Below are 18,588 nucleotides of genomic sequence, written 5' to 3'. Positions count from 1 at the left end.
AAATAGACATGTAGTAATATATATAAGGGTAAAAGTGAACTTAGAGGAGAGGATATATAAAAGAAAGAAAATATATATGATAAGTGAGAGAAAGGAAAGACAATTGGACAGGGGACGAAGGGCACACCAGTGCACTTATGTACGCCCTTTACTGGCCTCTTAGGAACCTGGAGAGGTCAATCATGGAGAGTCTAAGGGAGAAATGTTCTATGATGCTACAGCACTGAAGTATGTTTTGCAGCTATGTCATGAACCCTCTGGGACTTCCGTTGCTTCAGAACGACTTTCACTTTGTTTTGCTCAAATATCAGCTTCAAAACAGCTCCAACAGATTGCATTCCTCTCCCTTCTCCTGCTGCTGTCTCTAAATTACTCTTTCTTGTAGATGATCCCTTCATATGCTAATGATTTTAAGGCAAAGCTAGAAATCTGGGTAGGAAGGCATGTGCATGCATAATGTGTATGTATACAACTTGCCAGTTTGTATTTGGATTATTTTGCAGTCACCTGGCTGAAGCAGTTTCCTCAGTCTTGCACACTTCTTTTTGAACTTTCAGCTTTCCTGGAGCATTAGAACTTACTTCATGTTGCTTCCAGGAACAGCACATTTTTTGATAGCACAATATGGTATGCAATCTGGAATTTTGGTTTTTGCATCTGTATGTACGTGGCTCCTTTGGCTATATACCATATTTTTCAGAGTATAAGACGCACCTTAGTTTTCGGGAGGAAAATAAGGGGGGGGGGGAAAATCTGCCTATCAGATATTAATCTGGCTAGCATCCTTAGTCTGGTCAGCTTCAGCACATTATTTTATCCCCTCATTAGGGCCTTTAAAAAAAACCTTATTCAGAGAGAGTAAGAATGAAAGAGCTTGCAAGCAGGTAAGAGCTGGAAACATCGTTAGCACCTCTTTAGAGCTGGAAAGAAACTTATTCGGAGCAAGTAGAACAATGAAAAAAAGCCTGCAAAGACTTAGGGCTGGGAAAACATCCTTTGCAAAGAGTAACAATGAAAGAGCTTGCAAGCCGGTAAGAGCTGGGAATGTTGTTAGCAGCTAGTTAGGGCTGGAAACCCCCCCCCCCAAAAGAGCTACATTCAGAGTATAAGATGCATCCAAATTTTCAGCATCTTTCAGGGAGAAAAAAGGTATGTCTTATACTCCAAAAATATGGTTTGTCCCAAATATAAGCACTTTGACTTACAGCCACAATTGTGATTAGAATTTGTGTTGTTAGGCAGTTATTAAATGAATTGTGCCTAATTTTTCAGAGGGTTGTATTTTGCCATTGGAGTTAAGTAATCACTGGAGTTGTTGACTTACATCGTCAATAAGCAAATCCAGCTTCCCCATGGACATTGCTTGTCGGAGGTTGTTGGGAATGTAACAAATGGTGATTACATGACCCTGGGAGGCAGCACCTCCCATAAATTCATGCTGGTTGCCAAGTCTCCAAATTTTGATCACATGACTATGGAGATATTGCAATGTGATGCTCGTCACAAGTCACTTTTTTTCCAGTACAAGTAGTCCTTGATTTACAACAGCTTGTGTAGCGACCTTAACAACGGCATTGAAAAAGGTGACTTGTGACCATTTTTCATAATTACGATTGTTGCAGCATCTCCAGAGTCATGTGATCAAAATTCAGATGCTTGTCAACTCACCTATATTTATGACGGCTGTGATATCCCGGGGTCAGGTGATCTTCTGTTGAGACCTTCTGACAAGCAAAGTCAATGGGGAAGCCGGATTCACTTGACAAATGGGTTACTAACGTAACAACTAGAGTGATTCATATAACAACTGTGGCAAGAAAAGTAACATAGGGCAAACTTCACTGTATATTGTGTATTAGCTGTTTTGCTTAGCAGCAGAAATTTTGGGTTCAATTGTTATACTTTGAGGACTATCTATACCATGTTAACTTTGGTCACCAGACAAATGGTTATGAATTAAGGACTACCCATACAGGGTACATTTAGATAGATAGATAGATAGATAGATAGATAGATAGATAGATAGATAGATAGATAGATAGATAGATAGATAGATAGATAGATACTGTAGATAGATAGATAGATAGATAGATAGATAGATAGATAGATAGATAGATAGATACTGTAGATAGATAGATACTGTAGATAGATAGATAGATAGATAGATAGATAGATAGATAGACAGATACTGTAGATAGATAGATAGATAGATACTGTAGATAGATAGATAGATAGATAGATAGATACTGTAGATAGATAGATAGATAGATAGATAGATAGATAGATAGATAGATAGATAGATACTGTAGATAGATAGATAGATAGATAGATCTACCTACTCACCCACCCAACTATCCATCTATCCATCCACACACAAACACATATATACACACACATACCTATATCTATATATATTTATATACCTTCATCATGGATGAGCACATGCTTATGTACATAATAGGTTTGCAAAAAGAGTACATGATGAACATACTCTTGTACATGTGTCACTCACTGCGGGAAGATGACTATCTGGATGCAACAAATGAAGCAGAAGACTATCATGGTACACGCCATGTAACTACCAAAGCGAGTATCCACCTTTTTGGAATACTATAGGATTAAAAGAGAAGAAGAAAAAAATTATCAAGGAATTGAGGAACAGATGACTTTGCGCCCAATTTGAAATCTCAATTCTAGCTACTGTAGAGAAGGGAAATACCTTTCTCTCCAACTCAGGTTTCTGGAAGGTCAGCAGAAAACGTTTGACATGATCTTTGCGCAGCTGGTCAATGCTTCGGGCATCAATGGCCCTGCCCAAGAACTCATCAACCTCGTCCTCAGGGTTTAAGGCTTCCTGTGTACTTCGACTATGGGAAGGCAAAATTCACATTGGAGAGTAAAGAAAGACACGAGACAATTTATTTAAAATAACTCAAGGCAGTAAACGTACCTAATACTCCTCCTACTTTTCCCTACAATAATCATCCTGTGAGCTGAGTTGAGCTGAGAGAGAGCGACTGGTCCAAAACCACCCAGCTTACTTTGATGCCTAAGGTGAGACTAACCTACTGGTTTCTAATCTACTGCCTTAATCACTAGACTAGAACAAATAATGTGAACCTCTCTGAAATTGGTGCCATCTTGCATATGATAGTTTTTGGTAGTGGTTAGTTAGTTTAGGGTAGTGGTTCTCAACTTGGGGGTTGGGATCCCTTTGGGGATCAAACGACTGCTTCACAAGGGTCGCCTAAGACCATGGGAAAAGACAAATTTCCCATGGTGTTAGGAAATAAAGCTTCTATTCTGGCACCTTGGAACATAGTTTTACAATCCAACCAATCAGGCGTTTATAGTGGGAGTGTCTCTCTGATCACCCTGCCAATCAGCTTAAAGCTCTGTTGGGCAAATTGGCGCTAGACTTATGGTTGGGAGACACCACAACATAAGGAACTGTATTAAGGGGTCGCAGCATTAGAAAAGTTGAGAACCACTGGTTTAGGGACTCTGGCAGCGGGGATGGAGAAAATGAGAAAATCTCAAGGAGAGTGTAAAATGAAGGTACTTACTTGTCTTTGCTGGAATCATCAATACCCTAGAAGGGGGGGGGGGGGAGGAACGGAGGGAGAGAGGGGGAGAGAGAGAAAGAGAAAGAGAGAAAGAAGGTATCATGTTCAAGAGCACACAGTATATATAATAGTTTTTGATATCACCCATTCTCTTTATGGTAAATTTCAACAAATGCAAGAAAACTTCATAATTGTAATGAATACAGGCAGACCTCATTTAACGATGGTAATTTGAACAAGCATTTCCCCTGCTAAGTGACGTGGACATAAAATATGACTTACAACCGTTTGTTTAGGGACTGTTTGAAGTTAACAATGGCACTGAAAAAAGTGACTTATGACTCTTTTTCATGCTCATGACCGTTGCAGCCTCCCCAATGTCCAAATTCAGATGCCTGGCAACTGGCGTGTATTTATGGCACTTGCAGAGCCCCAGAATCACGTGATCACCTTTTCTGACCTTGTGACAAGCGGAGTCAGTGAGGGAAGCCAAATTCCCTCTGTGTTACTAACCTAACAACTGCAGTGATTCACTTAAGGACCGTGGCAAGAAATGCCGTACAATGGGGCAGAGCTCACTTAACAACTGTCTTGCTTAGCAGCAAAAATGTTGGGTTCGACTATGGTCGTAAGTGGAGAACTGCCTGTTCCAAATAAGATATTCCTGGCAGTAGTCACCCAAAATGGATAAGGAAGGGTGGTGGTGATTTACAAAAACCTGTTGTTAAAAAAAAAGGAAAAAAAAAACCCCAGAATCTGATAATAACATTTAACATAGCACAATATTTAAGCAAAATGGATCGGTTGAGATCTCCGTATGCGGGATTGATTGGGGTAGATTGTACGGGTGACCCTGAAACATATTTTTATCATGTTGTATTTATCTCTTACATTGTTGTATTTTATTCTATTTTCATCTTAGATTTTTTTTTAAATTCCATTTTAAATTGTATTGTATCCAATTCCATTTTAAATTGCTTTTATTAAAGTTCAGTAATAATTTGTTTCGGGAACTCTCTACACTTTGATAAGGCCCAAAGGCAAACAAACAAACAAAGCAGTGGTGAGTTGCTGCCAGTTTGGATCGGTTTGCCCGAACCGGTGGCAGAAATTTGCCCCTGCTCACCAAACCGGCAGCAACGGTGGGTTGTCCATGCCCTCGAACTGGTCCTCCGGTTGCCACAGCTGGCAAAGAACCCTCTGCGTATGCGCAGAGGGTCATTTCCCCATAGTGGCAATGCAATGTGAACCAGTAGGGAAGGTAAGTGGAACCCACCCTTGAAACAAACAAACCAACAAGTTGCCCAGTTGCTGTGGCCTAGAGGTGGAGTTCTTGCCTCAGAATGAGGAGGTTGTGAGTTTTATTTATTTTTATTTTTATTTATTTATTAGATTTGTATGCCGCCCCTCTCCGAAGACTCGGGGCGGCTCACAATAGCAATAAAAACAATATAACAGTGGAACAAATCTAATATTAAAAACATATAAAACCCTATCATTATTTAAAAACCAAACAGCAACATTCATACCAAACATAAAACAAAGTATAAAAAAGCCTGGGGGAAAAGTGTCTCAACTCCCCCATGCCTGGCAGTATAAGTGAGTCTTAAGTAGTTTACGAAAGACAGGAAGGGTGGGGGCAGTTCTAATCTCCTAGTTTGATCCTAGGTAGAGACAGATGTAAAGGTCTCCTGCTTGGGCAGGGGCTTGGACTAGATGACCTGCAAGGTCCCTTCCAACTCTGTTTATCTGTTATCTGTTACCTCAGTAACAGCAACAATGCAATAAAAATAATAAACAAACATACAAAAAACATTGAACAGCAGTCACAGAACCCTCTAGGCTGCCCTTTTTCTCACGGCTCCAAATCTCTGAAACCCTAAAATAGTCTGGTTGGCTGTGAACGTCATTATACCAACACAGGGAACAGAAGCAGAACCCTTCCCTGAACTCTCCCATTTCAAACACACAGGTAGGTGCAATAAATCTGACTGGCTTGGGCTGGCCTTTGGCCAACAGAACAACATCGCCTCACAGCTTGCCTCAGAATAGCCGAGATTTACAGCTAAGAAGCAGGGTGACCTGCTGGCTGGTTAATGCTCAACTTAGTAGGTGTGGGAAAGAGGTTCACGGCGAGTTTGCGAGGCGAGAGTGAGTTCGCAGAGAACAATAATTACCAATCTCTTCTGCCTTCGAAACAAAGAAAAAGTCTCTGTTTTTGTAGCCAGCCTCTGACTTTAGGCATAATTCAAGTATTTCTCATCCTGATACATCCTGACAGACAGACAGACAGAGAAGAGATACTGTTAGCATATCACTGAAGATGGGGAGAGGAAAATATCATGGCACCTGCTTTGAACTTCCAAGGCAAAGTCAACTCTGTGGGAATCTCAGAATGGCAAATCCATTCCTTATGGAGAATACAAATTGTTCCTAGGCAGGCCCAAATACAGTTGTCCTCCTCTGGTTACACAATCTTTCCATTTTGTAATGACTGGAACTTCAATTCCTTAGGCCTTATTTACTCCCTGATTTATCTTCGATGCAAGTTCAGCATTTTAATTACGTCTCCTGAATTAGATGAAAATGAATACAATTTGGATGACCTCTGTGCACTGGCAACATTGTATTCCAAAACCCCATCTGACCTCAGGCATCTCATGCAGGCAGGGGAGACTGGGGAAGGCACAGCATAACTGCTAGCAACAGAATTTCAGAATCACCTTCTGAAAATAGCTGTTGTGGTGAAGCTGAAGTCATTTAAGAGAAGCACTTCCACACTGTTCTGCCAGCTAGTTGCTCGAAGAGGACATTTTGACTGAAAGATCCAGGAGAATCAGCATTCTTCCTTCTCTCAACCTAAAGCAACATATTCTTTGTTCCAAAACTAAGCCAGAAAACATGGGACCTGAAAATTTGTTTTATCTGACAGTGACTAGAACAGGGATCTCCAACAACATTGGCAACTTTTTATGACTCGTGGATTGGCAACTTTTTATGACTCGTGGCTGAGGAATTCTGGGAGTTGAAGTCCAGAAGTCTTAAAGTTGCCAAAGTTGGAGACCTCTGGCCTAGAGTAATGCAGCTGCCTTCTGCCCATTTTCAATCGTAATCTTACTTTCACCAGATTCTTCCCTAGCACCAAATTTGCTCCAGTTCTTTTCCATTTTCAAAGTTATTACCCTAATGATGGACAGAAAGATCTTGACCCCTTCACTTAGTGTTCCATGGGGTTGGGGGAAAAAAAGAAAGGTAATTCTATGAGACATGGCAAATTCAGACCCACCAAAGAGGTCTGAGAAATCACTGCAAGATGCCATAGTAGTGCCTTGACTTTAGGCACGGAGAAGGGGAGAAAATGCTAGAACTCTTGTCAATGGAAACCATCCCATCCCTTCAGGAAAATCCTGCAGTTTTCTCTGGTTGTGTTCAAATGCACAAAACAGATGAAAGACATTGATGGATTCACGAACAGGTTTGGGGTACAGTGTCATGGAAAATTACTTAATGGCACATATTCAATCAAAGCATAGGCGGTTGTCATCTTCATCTCAAGCCTCCTAGGATTAAGCAACAATGGTAGGATTGGTTTGAGAAACCAGGACCCTGTTTAAGTGAATGGACTTGGAACCCATCTTTCATCTCCTGCCATTCAGTGGAGCAGAATTAGTGCTTTAAGGCAACACCCTAAAGAGATATAAAGCTATTCGACTGGGATAAGGAAACAGACACAAAAGGTGATTGTTCTTAAACAAAGTCAAATTCCTACCAAGGAAGGAATACAATGACCTCCTTTAAACAGTAACACATAACAAGATAGGATCCTTCCACATTTTAACAAGTAGTAAACTATTCCACTGCAATGGAAGATGAAACAGGCGCTCTGCGCTATTTATTTATTTTGTCAGGTTTCTATACCGCTCTTCTCCGCAGACTCAGGGCAGCTTACTACAAAGGAATACAATACAATACAATAAAATGAGTGAAATCCAACCTAAGACTAAAACTAATAGTTTAAAACCCCAATAGTATAAAAAGTATTCCTTCAACAACCATCACACAATCACATCCATGACCGGAACAAGATATAAAGCTCAACGACTCCAAGCCTGCCGAAAGATAAGTTTTAAAAGCCAGGATGGTGGGGGAGGTACGGATCTTTGGAGGGAGTTGATTCCAGAGGGCTGGGGCAGCCACAGAGAAGGCCCTTCCTCTAGGCCCCGCCAGCCAACATTGCTTAGCGGATGAGACCTGGAGAAGGTCGACTCAGTGGGATATGACCAGCTGCTATGGCCCCATGATGTCAAACCTATGTTGCCCAACACACAAAGCCATGTTGCCCAGCACATGAAGCCTTGCCTGTTCGTCTTCTGGGTTTCTGGTATGCATGCACATGCGATGATCAGCTGTTCTTCACATGCACGGCAGTGCTAAAAACCGGTGTGTGCATGCATGCTGGCCAGCTGATTGTCACTTGTGCATGTACGCCAGAACCCAGAAGTTTATTTATTTTATTTTAATTTATTTATTTAGTCCAATACACAATGAGGGTTTTAGTGGGTTTATATCTATATATACATAGTAAAATACATGATGAAGGTTATAGAGGAGATACTCATAGTAAAATATATCTAAGAAATAATAGAAAAGAAGGTATAGTAATAGCCAAAGTTCGGCTTTTTGAGAGTGCGATCCCTTCGTGCATGTGGCAGTGCTGAAAACTGGTGTGCACATGTGCACCAGCCAGCTGATTGTTGGGTGCGCATGCATGTTAGAATGCAGAAGTTTGGTTTTTCCGGAGCATGGCCCCAACAAGCACACGAGCGTATGACTTTCCTGCAAAGGTTCACCATCATCACTGCTATAGCCACTACTACAGGGCAACGAAAACTTGTCAAGACAATACTCGTCAACAACTGGCAGCACTGCTACAAAGAAGATACCCGTGGAACTCCTTCTCAGATGCAAGTAGTATCATGGCAACTGATGCTAGATTACCAAATTTCATAAACAATCTGTACCATAGCAACAAACGGCCCACAACAAATCAAAGGCAGCCCATAACAATGAATAACGTGGCACTTGCAATTCTCACTTAGCAACCATCAAAAGTGCCACTAATGAACAACAAATTACCCCCAAATGTGGTAGGTGAGGGTGATTATAATGATAAAAATTAAGCTTGCTTTGCTTGGATAGCAGATTTAATTTCCACCTTGGCTATGAAGTGAGGAAGCTGCCAAATGAAAAGCTTGAACAAATTCACAGAAGCAGCACAAATTCACAGAAGCAGCAAATCACACGACTCCCACCCCCAAAAGAACAAATATTTCAAGGACCTATTGTATATTCTATACAGAGGTAATATTGCCTGGATTCACTTATCTTGCTAAAACACAGTTTGCTCTGCACACCGAGGTGGTTGCAGTAAGACCCAAAGCCTGATTATATACCAGGCTCATACAACATGTGAAGTCAAAACCAAACAACCACATCCTGGATCAGCAAAATGTTGGAAGCCAGGCAATCTGTTTAAATCCTTGAAGATTTGAAATTAATGCGGGAGGAGAAAAAAAAACTCTGTTCATTTAGGCTTTTCCTTTTCTAAGAAAAGGAATAGGGCTCTGAGAAAGAAGCGGCATCTATTGTGATTTATCAATTTTTTTAAAAAATATTTTTGAATGCAGGAACAACAAGATTCAACAGGAGTCTGGCAATTAATTGAAACAACAGAGATAAAGTGATAAGATTTCATATCTCTGCTATCAAATCCACCCCCCACCCCATTTCAGCTAATGAAATAAAATTAGGATTCTCTAGATTCTGCAAAAGGCAGTATACAGATGGTCCTCGACTTACAATAGTTCATTTAGTGACCATTAAAGTTACAATAGCATTAAAAAAGTGACTTATGACTGCTTTTCACCCTTAATGGGGGACATGATCGAAACATTTAAATATGTGAAAGGGTTAAATAAGGTTCAGGAGGGAAGTGTTTTTAATAGGAAAATGAACACAAGAACATGGGGGCACAATCTGAGGTTAGTTGGGGGAAAGATCAGAAGCAATATGAGAAAATATTATTTTACTGAAAGAGTGGCAGATGCTTGGAACAAACTTCCAGCAGACGTGGTTGGTAAATCCACAGTGACTGAATTTAAACATGCCTGGGATCAACATCCATCCATCCTAAGATAAAATACAGGAAATTCTATAAGGGCAGATGTGATGGACCACGAGGTCTTTTTCTACTGTCAATCTTCTATGTTTCTATGTTTCTAATGAAGTGTAAATTGTAGTGTCCCTGAAGTCATGTGATCAAAATTTGGACATTCACTCACTCATTCATTCATTCATTCATTCATTCATTCATTCATTCATTCATTCATTCCGAACCGTTTCACAGTTCGCCTGAGACCATGGGAAAATTCCCCATGGTGTTAGAACTAAAGCTTCTATTCCGGTGCCTTGGAACATATTTTTACAATCCGACCAATCAGGCATTTACAGTGGGGGTGTCTCTCTGACCTTCCTGCCAATCAGCTTAAAGCTCTGTTGGGAGAGTTGGCGTTAGACTTATGGTTGGGGGTCACCACAACATGAGGAACTGTATTAAGGGGTCGCGGCATTAGAAAGGTTGAGAACCACTGACCTAAGCGAAATTGCTCCAAATAATTCAAGCATGAAAGGCCCAGTATTTTGTTTTGCTTAATAAGCTTTCCTCATTATTAGAGAGACATCTACTTACAACCAAAATTTCATTTGAAATTGTGTCTCGGAGAATCCTTCGCTTTTCAATGGCCAAAGCAAACCCATTCAGAAAGGAATCAGACTTGGAACACTCCCAGCTGCCAAACATCTCAAGAGCTCCTCACACCAAGAACAATAGTACTATGCCAAATGGCAGTGTAAGATTTGACTGGCTGATTTCTTACAAAGATGGAGCATTCATTTAAGAGCCTGAGAAGAGTCCAAACAGACTGCTACAATATTGTGTTCTTACAGTAACTGCCCAACAGCCTCTTAGAAGCCATGCAGAACAAAAAGGTGAGGAACGCACGCTCCTCCTATTCCCTTCCCCCAGCAATAGCAGAACAGAATGAAATGTGGAGCCAGGCACTGAGTGAAATGTGGAAACCTAGTTTTGAATATTTATATTAAATATTCTGATCATAAATCTGATCGTAAGCTTCTTAAATAACCTTAAATATATTCAAGCACTTATCAATTACGATAAATAACTTTAAAAATAAGCAGAACAGTTTTTTTAAAAGCTAGAGATAAAGCTTCTCTTAAAACACCATGAGTGAATGAATAGCCTCCAAAATATACTGCTAAAAAAAATAAAGGGAACACTCAACACATCCTAGAACTGAATGAATGAAATATTCTCATTGAATATTTCATTTGCACAACTATTCCATTTGCACAACAGCATGTGAAATTGATTGTCAATCAGTGTTGCTTCCTAACTGGACAGTTGGATTTCACAGGGCAGACTAGATGGACCATGAGGTCTTTTTCTGCCGTCAGTCTTCTATGTTTCTATGTTTGATTTATTTGGAGTTATATTTTGTTGTTTAAGTCTTCCCTTTATTTTTTTTGAGCAGTGTATTTCAGGAGACAAGAGGTGGATCAGAGACTCCTTAGAAATGCATGGAGAACGGGACAGAAGAGCTTTTCCATATTGTCCACTCTTCAGGCCATCAATTTATGGGAAGTGGTGTTAAGCAGATTTCCCCCAAAGCTTCCAACTGGGGCAGATAGCTATAAGTGAGGGCACAGAAGTGACGATTCTACTGCCGAGTATCAAGCAAATAAATGGTACAATAAAGGTGAGAACGTTACTTTTTTCCCTCAGGTCAACAACCGTCTATTTCACAGAGACTATATAAACTCGAGCTCTGACATGTTATAGGTATAGTTTTATTGACAATTATCCTACTATATTATACTACTGTAGTTTTATTGTTATGATTTTAAACCATTTCCCACATCCCACTCTTTCAGCTTGCCATCCAAGGCCAGTTTTCTCTACCCAAGAGGGTATTCGTGTACTTTAAGCACCATTCTAGGCTGCAAACAACTTCCAGGTTTGAGTCTATAGATTGTGAAGCCAATATTTTTTCTCTTAGTCTTCTCCTTCGCTGCCTAGTAAGCATCAGGACACTTCACTATACTACCTATTCAAAGGGTAGTACAGGTAATCCTCGACATACAGCAGTTCATTTAGTGACCTTTCAAAGTTACGCCGCCATCGAAAAAAGTGACTTATGACCGTTTTTCACACTTATGACAGTTGCAAAATCCCCGTGATCGTGTGATCAAAATTCAGATACTTGGTCTCTGGTTCATAATTATGACCATTGCTGTGTGACAAGCAGTGGTGAAATCCAACTTTTCCCCCCTACCAGTTATGTAGGTGGGCATGGCAGGGGAAGGATACTGCAAAATTTCCCTTCCCACCCCACTCTGGGGACAGCTAGAGGTGGTATTTTCTGCTACCGATTCTCTGAACTAATCAAAATTTCAGCTACCAGTTCTCCGAATTACTCAAAATTTCCACTACAGGTTCTCCAAACTAATCAAAATTTCCACTGCCAGGTCTCCAAACTAAAAATTTCTGCTGCCAGTTCTCTGAACTACTCAAAATTTCCACTATGGGTTCTCCAAACTAATCAAAATTTCCGCTACCGGTTCTCTAGAACCTGATGGATTTTACCCCTGGTCCCAAGGTCACTTGACTTCCTTTTGTGACCTTCTGACCAATAAAGTCAATAGAGAATCTCCATAGACAGTTGTATTATTTACCTGGATGAACTACCCAGAGAAGTATCTTTAAAATATACTTATTTCACAGGCAATTAATTTTAGTTTAGTTTGCAGTCTGTCGTCTGCACCTCTGTGACAGTCTGGTTCCATTCTGCAACCCAACGGGACCGACACAGACTTCAGAGGATAATCAGAATTGCAGAAAAAACAATTGCTGCCAACCTGCCTTCCATTGAGGACCTGTATACTGCACGAGTCAAAAAGAGGGCTGTGAAAATATTTACTGACCCCTCGCATCCTGGATATAAATTGCTTCAACTCATACCCTCAACTAGACACAAGAACAGTTTTCCCCCCGAACGCCATCACTCAGCTAAACAAATAATTTCCTCGCCACTGTTAAACTATTCACTAAGGATGCATTACTATTACCATTAATCTTCTCATTGTCCCTATCACTCAACTCCTTCCACTTATGAGTATGACTGCAAATTGTTGTTTGTATCCTTACACTTTATATTAATATTTATTGTTTTCTGATTGCTTATTTGTACCTTATGACAATCATTGTGTTGTACCTCATGATTCTTGACAAATGTATATTTTCCTTTATGTACAGTGAGAGTATACGCACCAAAGACAAATTCCTTATGTGTCCAGTCACACTTGGCCAATAAAGAATTCTATTCTATTCTATTCTATTCTATTCCATTCCATTCCATTCCATTCAAGGCAGTTAATAGAAATATAAATGTATTTTTATCTTGACCCTTCTATTTTTTGGAACATGACTTTGAACACTCCCAAGGCCTCCACGCAGCCTGTTTTTTGGCTGGCGAGGTGCTGCCAGAGGCCAGGGAGGCTGAAAATGGGCTCTGCGGGGGCCTTGTGCAAACCCCCACACCCTGTTTTGGCCAGTAAAGTGCTGCAGGAGGCATCCGTCCTGTCTACCCTCTGCTCCCTGTCCTCTCTCCTCGCCAGCTTGCAGAGGAGAACTACAATGCTGATCCGGTCCGTGAAGTAATCCAATTTGACACCCCTGCTTTTTTCACCAGGAATGAAAGAACAAAGGTGAATCCAATAATATGTTGTGCAATCCTACCTCCTTTCCCAGGTACAATCTTGAACAAACCCAAGACTTACCATCTGTCGTAACGCCTTAGAGTCCTTATTCCGTGGAAATGAGCGCTCCGGGACCCAACGGGACACCAGTCCTTCGGTGGAATTTGCCTGGGCTCGCTGCAGCTTGGCTAATATTGCTTTTTCTTCTTTCTATTGGCAGAAAGTGAGGAATATGGAAGTACAAAACAGAAAGAACAACAAATGGAAGCAGGTGTTTTAAGGCATTATTCCCTGGAGTAAGAATGTCTTGTTCCATAGCCTCTGTTATTTAAGTTCCAGGGACCAGAACATTTGTCTCCTGGATTACGGTGATCTGTTCTCACTTCCTGTCGTCGTCCCCCCAGCAAATTTTAGTCATGTTCCTCCTCCCCACTCCTAGGACTTACCCGTTTCTGGCTGCAGCCCACAATGAAGAAGGTCTCAATGTTATGTTCCTTCAGGTAAGCATTGCGCTCACCCCCGTGCCCTGGCTCTACTTCATAGTCCTCATTCAGGTACTGCAGAGTTGCCTGGGTAATGTGGATCCTCCTATCACAGAAATGTTGTCATTCAACCAAGACAAGTGCTGGAACCCACTGCTCCCACTCTCAGAGATACCCCACCCCGTTATTAGACTTTGTATAGTCTCACTTAAGAGTGGAAGAAGCTACTCTCTCCACAAAGAAGCAATATGGCCCTTCTTTAGCAGCTCTGAGTAAAAGAGCAGGATTGACCAATAAAAATAAGGATAAGTTATATAAGAGGTAAGCTGCAGGGATGCAGATAAAATACTGTGTGGAAGATGGTAGAAAGTCAGAAATCTTGCTGAAGAAGATTTGAACTCATATGGAAATATGGTATAATAATGCTCATAAGGAACTAGAAGTAGAACCGATGTGGAGGTAATATACAGTATTACTTCATTTGGAATATATTACTTCATTTGGATCAGTAAGTCACATGGAAAAATGTAAGGCATTTCCACGTGAGAATTTTGATCCCAGTCACATAACAAGATTGTGCTTTTATATTCCCATATTAACATCCCTGTGGAGCAGCCAAACAAGTTGTCTGTCTAGCTTAACTGTCCCAAATACCCAAGTGCCATAAATCAGTACGTGTGTGGTGGGCCAGTTTTCCACTTATAATAATGTGTCTTCCAATATGCTCATGCCACAACGTCTGACTGGGTGGGCACACTCCAGGTCCCTTCCTTTCTTATAGGACTGAAATAGCGAACCATATTGGTAGTGGTCTCTGGCCTGGGGAAGCACCTTCCCCCTGAAATCTGGCTTTCTGAAAGGCTGTGAAGGCCTAGCGTTGTCCCAGGCTTGGAACAGTGTGAGGCTGGAGCCCAATGAAACGCTAAAGTTTTTTTGCCACCTACTCTTCTCCAACAGAGAGATTAACTCCACATGTTTAGGTAACAGACAAGGAAACATAGAAACATATAAGACTGACGGCAGAAAAAGACCTCATGGTCCATCTAGTCTGCCCTTATACTATTTCCTGTACAGTGGAACCTCGACATACGAGCAGCTCTACTTACGAGCTACTCGAGATAAGAGCTGGGAGGGGAGCGACATTTTTGTTCGCCTCCCGAGCTCACATTCGGGATACGAGCGCCAAGGAGCTGTCCCCTGAAGCCGAACGCTAACTTCCGCGTTCGGCTTCAGGAGACAGCTCCTTGGCGCTCGTATCCCGCGTGTTTTAAAAGGTTGCAGCCGGCCTGGGGGGCTCGGGGGGTGCTGGAAAGCCCCCCAGGCCGGCTGCAACCTTTTAAAACACGCGCGCCGCTTCGCAGCTGTCTCCTGAAGCCGAACGCTAACTTCCGCGTTCGGCGGCAGCGGTTTTTGTTGTTGTTGCACGGATTAATTGACTTTACATTGTTTCCTATGGGAAACAATGTTTCGTCATACGAGCGTTCCGACTTACGAGCCTCCTTCCGGAACCAATTAGTCTCGTAAGTCGGGGTTCTACTGTATTTTATCTTAGGATGGATATATGTTTATACCAGGCATGTTTAAATTAACCACGTCTGCTGGAAGTTTGTTCCAAGCATCTACTACTCTTTCAGTAAAATAATATTTTCTCATGTTGCTTCTGATCTTTCCCCCAACTAACCTCAGATTGTGGCCCCTTGTTCTTGTGCTCACTTTCCTATTAAAAACACTTCCCTCCTGAACCTTATTTAGCCCTTTAACATATTTAAATGTTTCGATCATGTCCCCCCTTTCCCTTATGTCCTCCAGACTATACAGATTGAGTTCATTAAGTCTTTCCTGATACGTTTTATGCTTAAGACCTTCCACCATTCTTGTAGCCCGTCTTTGGACCCGTTCAATTTTGTCAATATCTTTTTGTAAGTGAGGTCTCCAGAACTGAACACAGGAATGGAACAGATTGATTTTAAATCTAAGAGATAAAGAGGCAAGACAAAAAGAAACAATAGGGGGAAAATGGGGTCACACCCAATACTAGCATGACTTTCCCATTTCCAAAACAATTTCCTTCAAAGGAACATGGGCCCATAGAGCAGTGTTTCCCAACCTTGGCAACTTGAAGATATTTGGACTTCAACTCCCAGAATTCCCCAGCCAGCAAATGCTGGCTGGGGATTTCTGGGAGTTGAAGTCCAGATATCTTCAAGTTGCCAAGGTTGGGAAACGCTGCCATAGAGGAAGAGATTCTCCATTTCCTGTTTCAATAAAACTACGATACCTTCTATTAGCATTCACCGTTCTTTCACTCAAAAGCTGAAGGACTCAACTCACCCTGCTTTGCCACCAGCTTCCATGTGATTGGCCAAGGTGACATCATTAGACCAGACATCAAATTGCCACTTGCGCAACCCCAGCACTCCACAGTGCACACGACCACTGTGGATCCCAACACGCATGTTGACGTTGACACCTGTCACTTCCCGCACCAGCCTAGGAGTAAGAGGATGGAATGAATGTCAGAGCAGGTCTCTCTATTTGCACACAAATTCTGGGCACAAAGATATCTTAGATAAGAATCACTCCAACAAAGGGGAAATAATCTTTCTTCTGGGTAGGGAGAAGTGAACGAATATGTCTGTACTACTTTAGCAAGGACAAAACAACAAATCTTCACCCTAAAACGGCTGCTGGAACTGAGAAAGCAATTTAAAACGGTTGTTGGAACACAGAACTTTAAAAAATGCAAACTAGAACCACAATCATAATTCAATAGGATTAAGAAAAAAGGTTGTTGTGAAAAAAAAATGCCTCAGACCGGACAAGATAGTCAATCTAGAATAGTGGGGCAGGAAAGGACATTCAAAATATACCGATCAATATGACACAAAACAATATCCCCATATCCTATGCGGTATGACCGAATGTCTGGTTCAATGTGTTTTATTTGTGTTTTCTCCCTCCCTCCCGCCCTCTTCCTTACCCCCTGGGTGTGTGTGAGATAATAGAATAGAACAGAAACATAGAAACATAGAAGTCTGACGGCAGAAAAAGACCTCATGATCCATCTAGTCTGTCCTTATACTATTTTTTGTATTTTATCTTAGGATGGATATATATCCAGGCATGTTTAAATTCAGTTACTGTGGATTTACCAACCACGTCTGCTGGAAGTTTGTTCCAAGCATCTACTACTCTTTCAGTAAAATAATATTTTCTCATGTTGCTTTTGATCTTTCCCCCAACTAACCTCAGATTGTGCCCCCTTGTTCTTGTGTTGACTTTCCTATTAAAAACACTTCCCTCCTGAAACTTATTTAACCCTTTGACATATTTAAATGTTTCGATCATGTCCCCCTTTTCCCTTCTGTCCTCCAGACTATACAGATTGAGTTCATTCAGTGTTTCCTGATACGTTTTATGCTTAAGACCTTCCACCATTCTTGTAGCCCGTCTTTGGACCCGTTCAATTTTCTCAATATCTTTTTGTAGGTGAGGTCTCCAGAACTGAACACAGTATTCCAAATGTGGTCTCACCAGTGCTCTAAATAGCGGGATCACAATCTCTCTCTTCATTCATTTCAGAATAGAATAGAATAGAATGCACTAAGTATTGTGGTTATCGTATGCATAATAGCTTGCCACAAAAGTGGAGCTACTATTTTTCCAAGTCACCACATAGTCCTACAGATGAATATTTGGACAAAGTGGGGTTGCTCTGAGGAGATTTTGCTCATTTCTATGCTGCTGTTGTTAATGTTAATTTTAAAGATAATCTATCATGCAATTGGCTATACAAAAGCTAAAGATAATATTTCAGAAGAACATGTTTGGAAATCCGCAAGACCTCTGGACATGAATTTTGCCAGACATTTTTTTTTAAAAAAACCCCAGATGTGCTTTCTATTCTATTACCTTGACAATTATCCACAAGGCAATTGACTATGTTCAATGACCTCTTAGAAAAAGAAATAAAATATGAGGGATTAGAAATTAAATTAGCTGCTTGGCTAGGAAAACGCTGTGGCCATAGAGACATGATTCAGATGCAGCAGAAAATCTGCAAATTCATACGGAACATTAAGAGATTGGAATTGACCCTGTAGTGAGAAAAATGCTTGGGCTGCCTGCATCTAATAGGAAAATGCATTTCACAGAGCCTGAAATAGTCTTTACAGCAGATATACTATAAAGAATTGTTGCTTAATACAAGCTTAGGTAAGTAGACCCTGATTCAAACTATAGTACTTCCAAGTTTGTTCCAAAATAGAGGAAATCCGGTATGTTCAAGTTTCAAAACCGTGGAATTACTTCATGAAAGACAGGATTAGTAAATAGTAAGAAAGAAAACAGGATCCACAAATTGGGAGAGAAGAATTATAGGAACAGGGAAAATAGGTTAATAACTACGGTACACACCAAACCTACATACAATGTTTGTATTAATTTTACTAATTTCCTTTTATTAATTTCCTTTTATTAATTTAAGTATTAAATTAATACTTAAAAGATTAAGTAAATACTTTACATGCATTTTTATTATTTCTAATTTTCCTCGAATACGGTTTTAAACGTTTGCTATTATAAATCTGAAATGTGCAATACAGGTAGTCCTTGACTTACGACCACATTCTATCTTGACACATTTGTTAATCACCGCAGTTGTTAAATTAGTTAAACACAGTTCTTAAGTGAATCTGGCTCCCCCA

At 40.8% G+C, this 18,588-nt stretch overlaps 1 protein-coding gene across 2 annotated transcripts in view; it reads right to left on the bottom strand.

Annotated features, from left to right (window-relative positions):
* ADCY6 (adenylate cyclase 6) overlaps window positions 1-18,588 on the bottom strand; it is an 83,060-nt gene that overhangs the window by 21,974 nt on the left and 42,498 nt on the right. For both annotated transcript variants that reach the window (XM_070740650.1, XM_070740651.1), the window contains exons 8-13: window positions 16,214-16,372; window positions 13,847-13,988; window positions 13,482-13,610; window positions 3,567-3,592; window positions 2,720-2,867; window positions 2,513-2,610 (exon numbers count right to left, since the gene is read on the bottom strand). In XM_070740650.1, the coding sequence (XP_070596751.1) occupies window positions 2,513-2,610; window positions 2,720-2,867; window positions 3,567-3,592; window positions 13,482-13,610; window positions 13,847-13,988; window positions 16,214-16,372 (702 nt within the window). The remainder of the gene's footprint in view (window positions 1-2,512; window positions 2,611-2,719; window positions 2,868-3,566; window positions 3,593-13,481; window positions 13,611-13,846; window positions 13,989-16,213; window positions 16,373-18,588) is intronic.

This window comes from Erythrolamprus reginae, chromosome 2, assembly GCF_031021105.1.
Source record: "Erythrolamprus reginae isolate rEryReg1 chromosome 2, rEryReg1.hap1, whole genome shotgun sequence".
In the NCBI taxonomy this organism is placed as follows: Eukaryota; Metazoa; Chordata; class Lepidosauria; order Squamata; family Dipsadidae; genus Erythrolamprus; species Erythrolamprus reginae.
The sequence above is the reverse complement of the archived record's forward strand: the minus strand, read 5'-3'. Positions and strand labels throughout refer to the sequence as shown.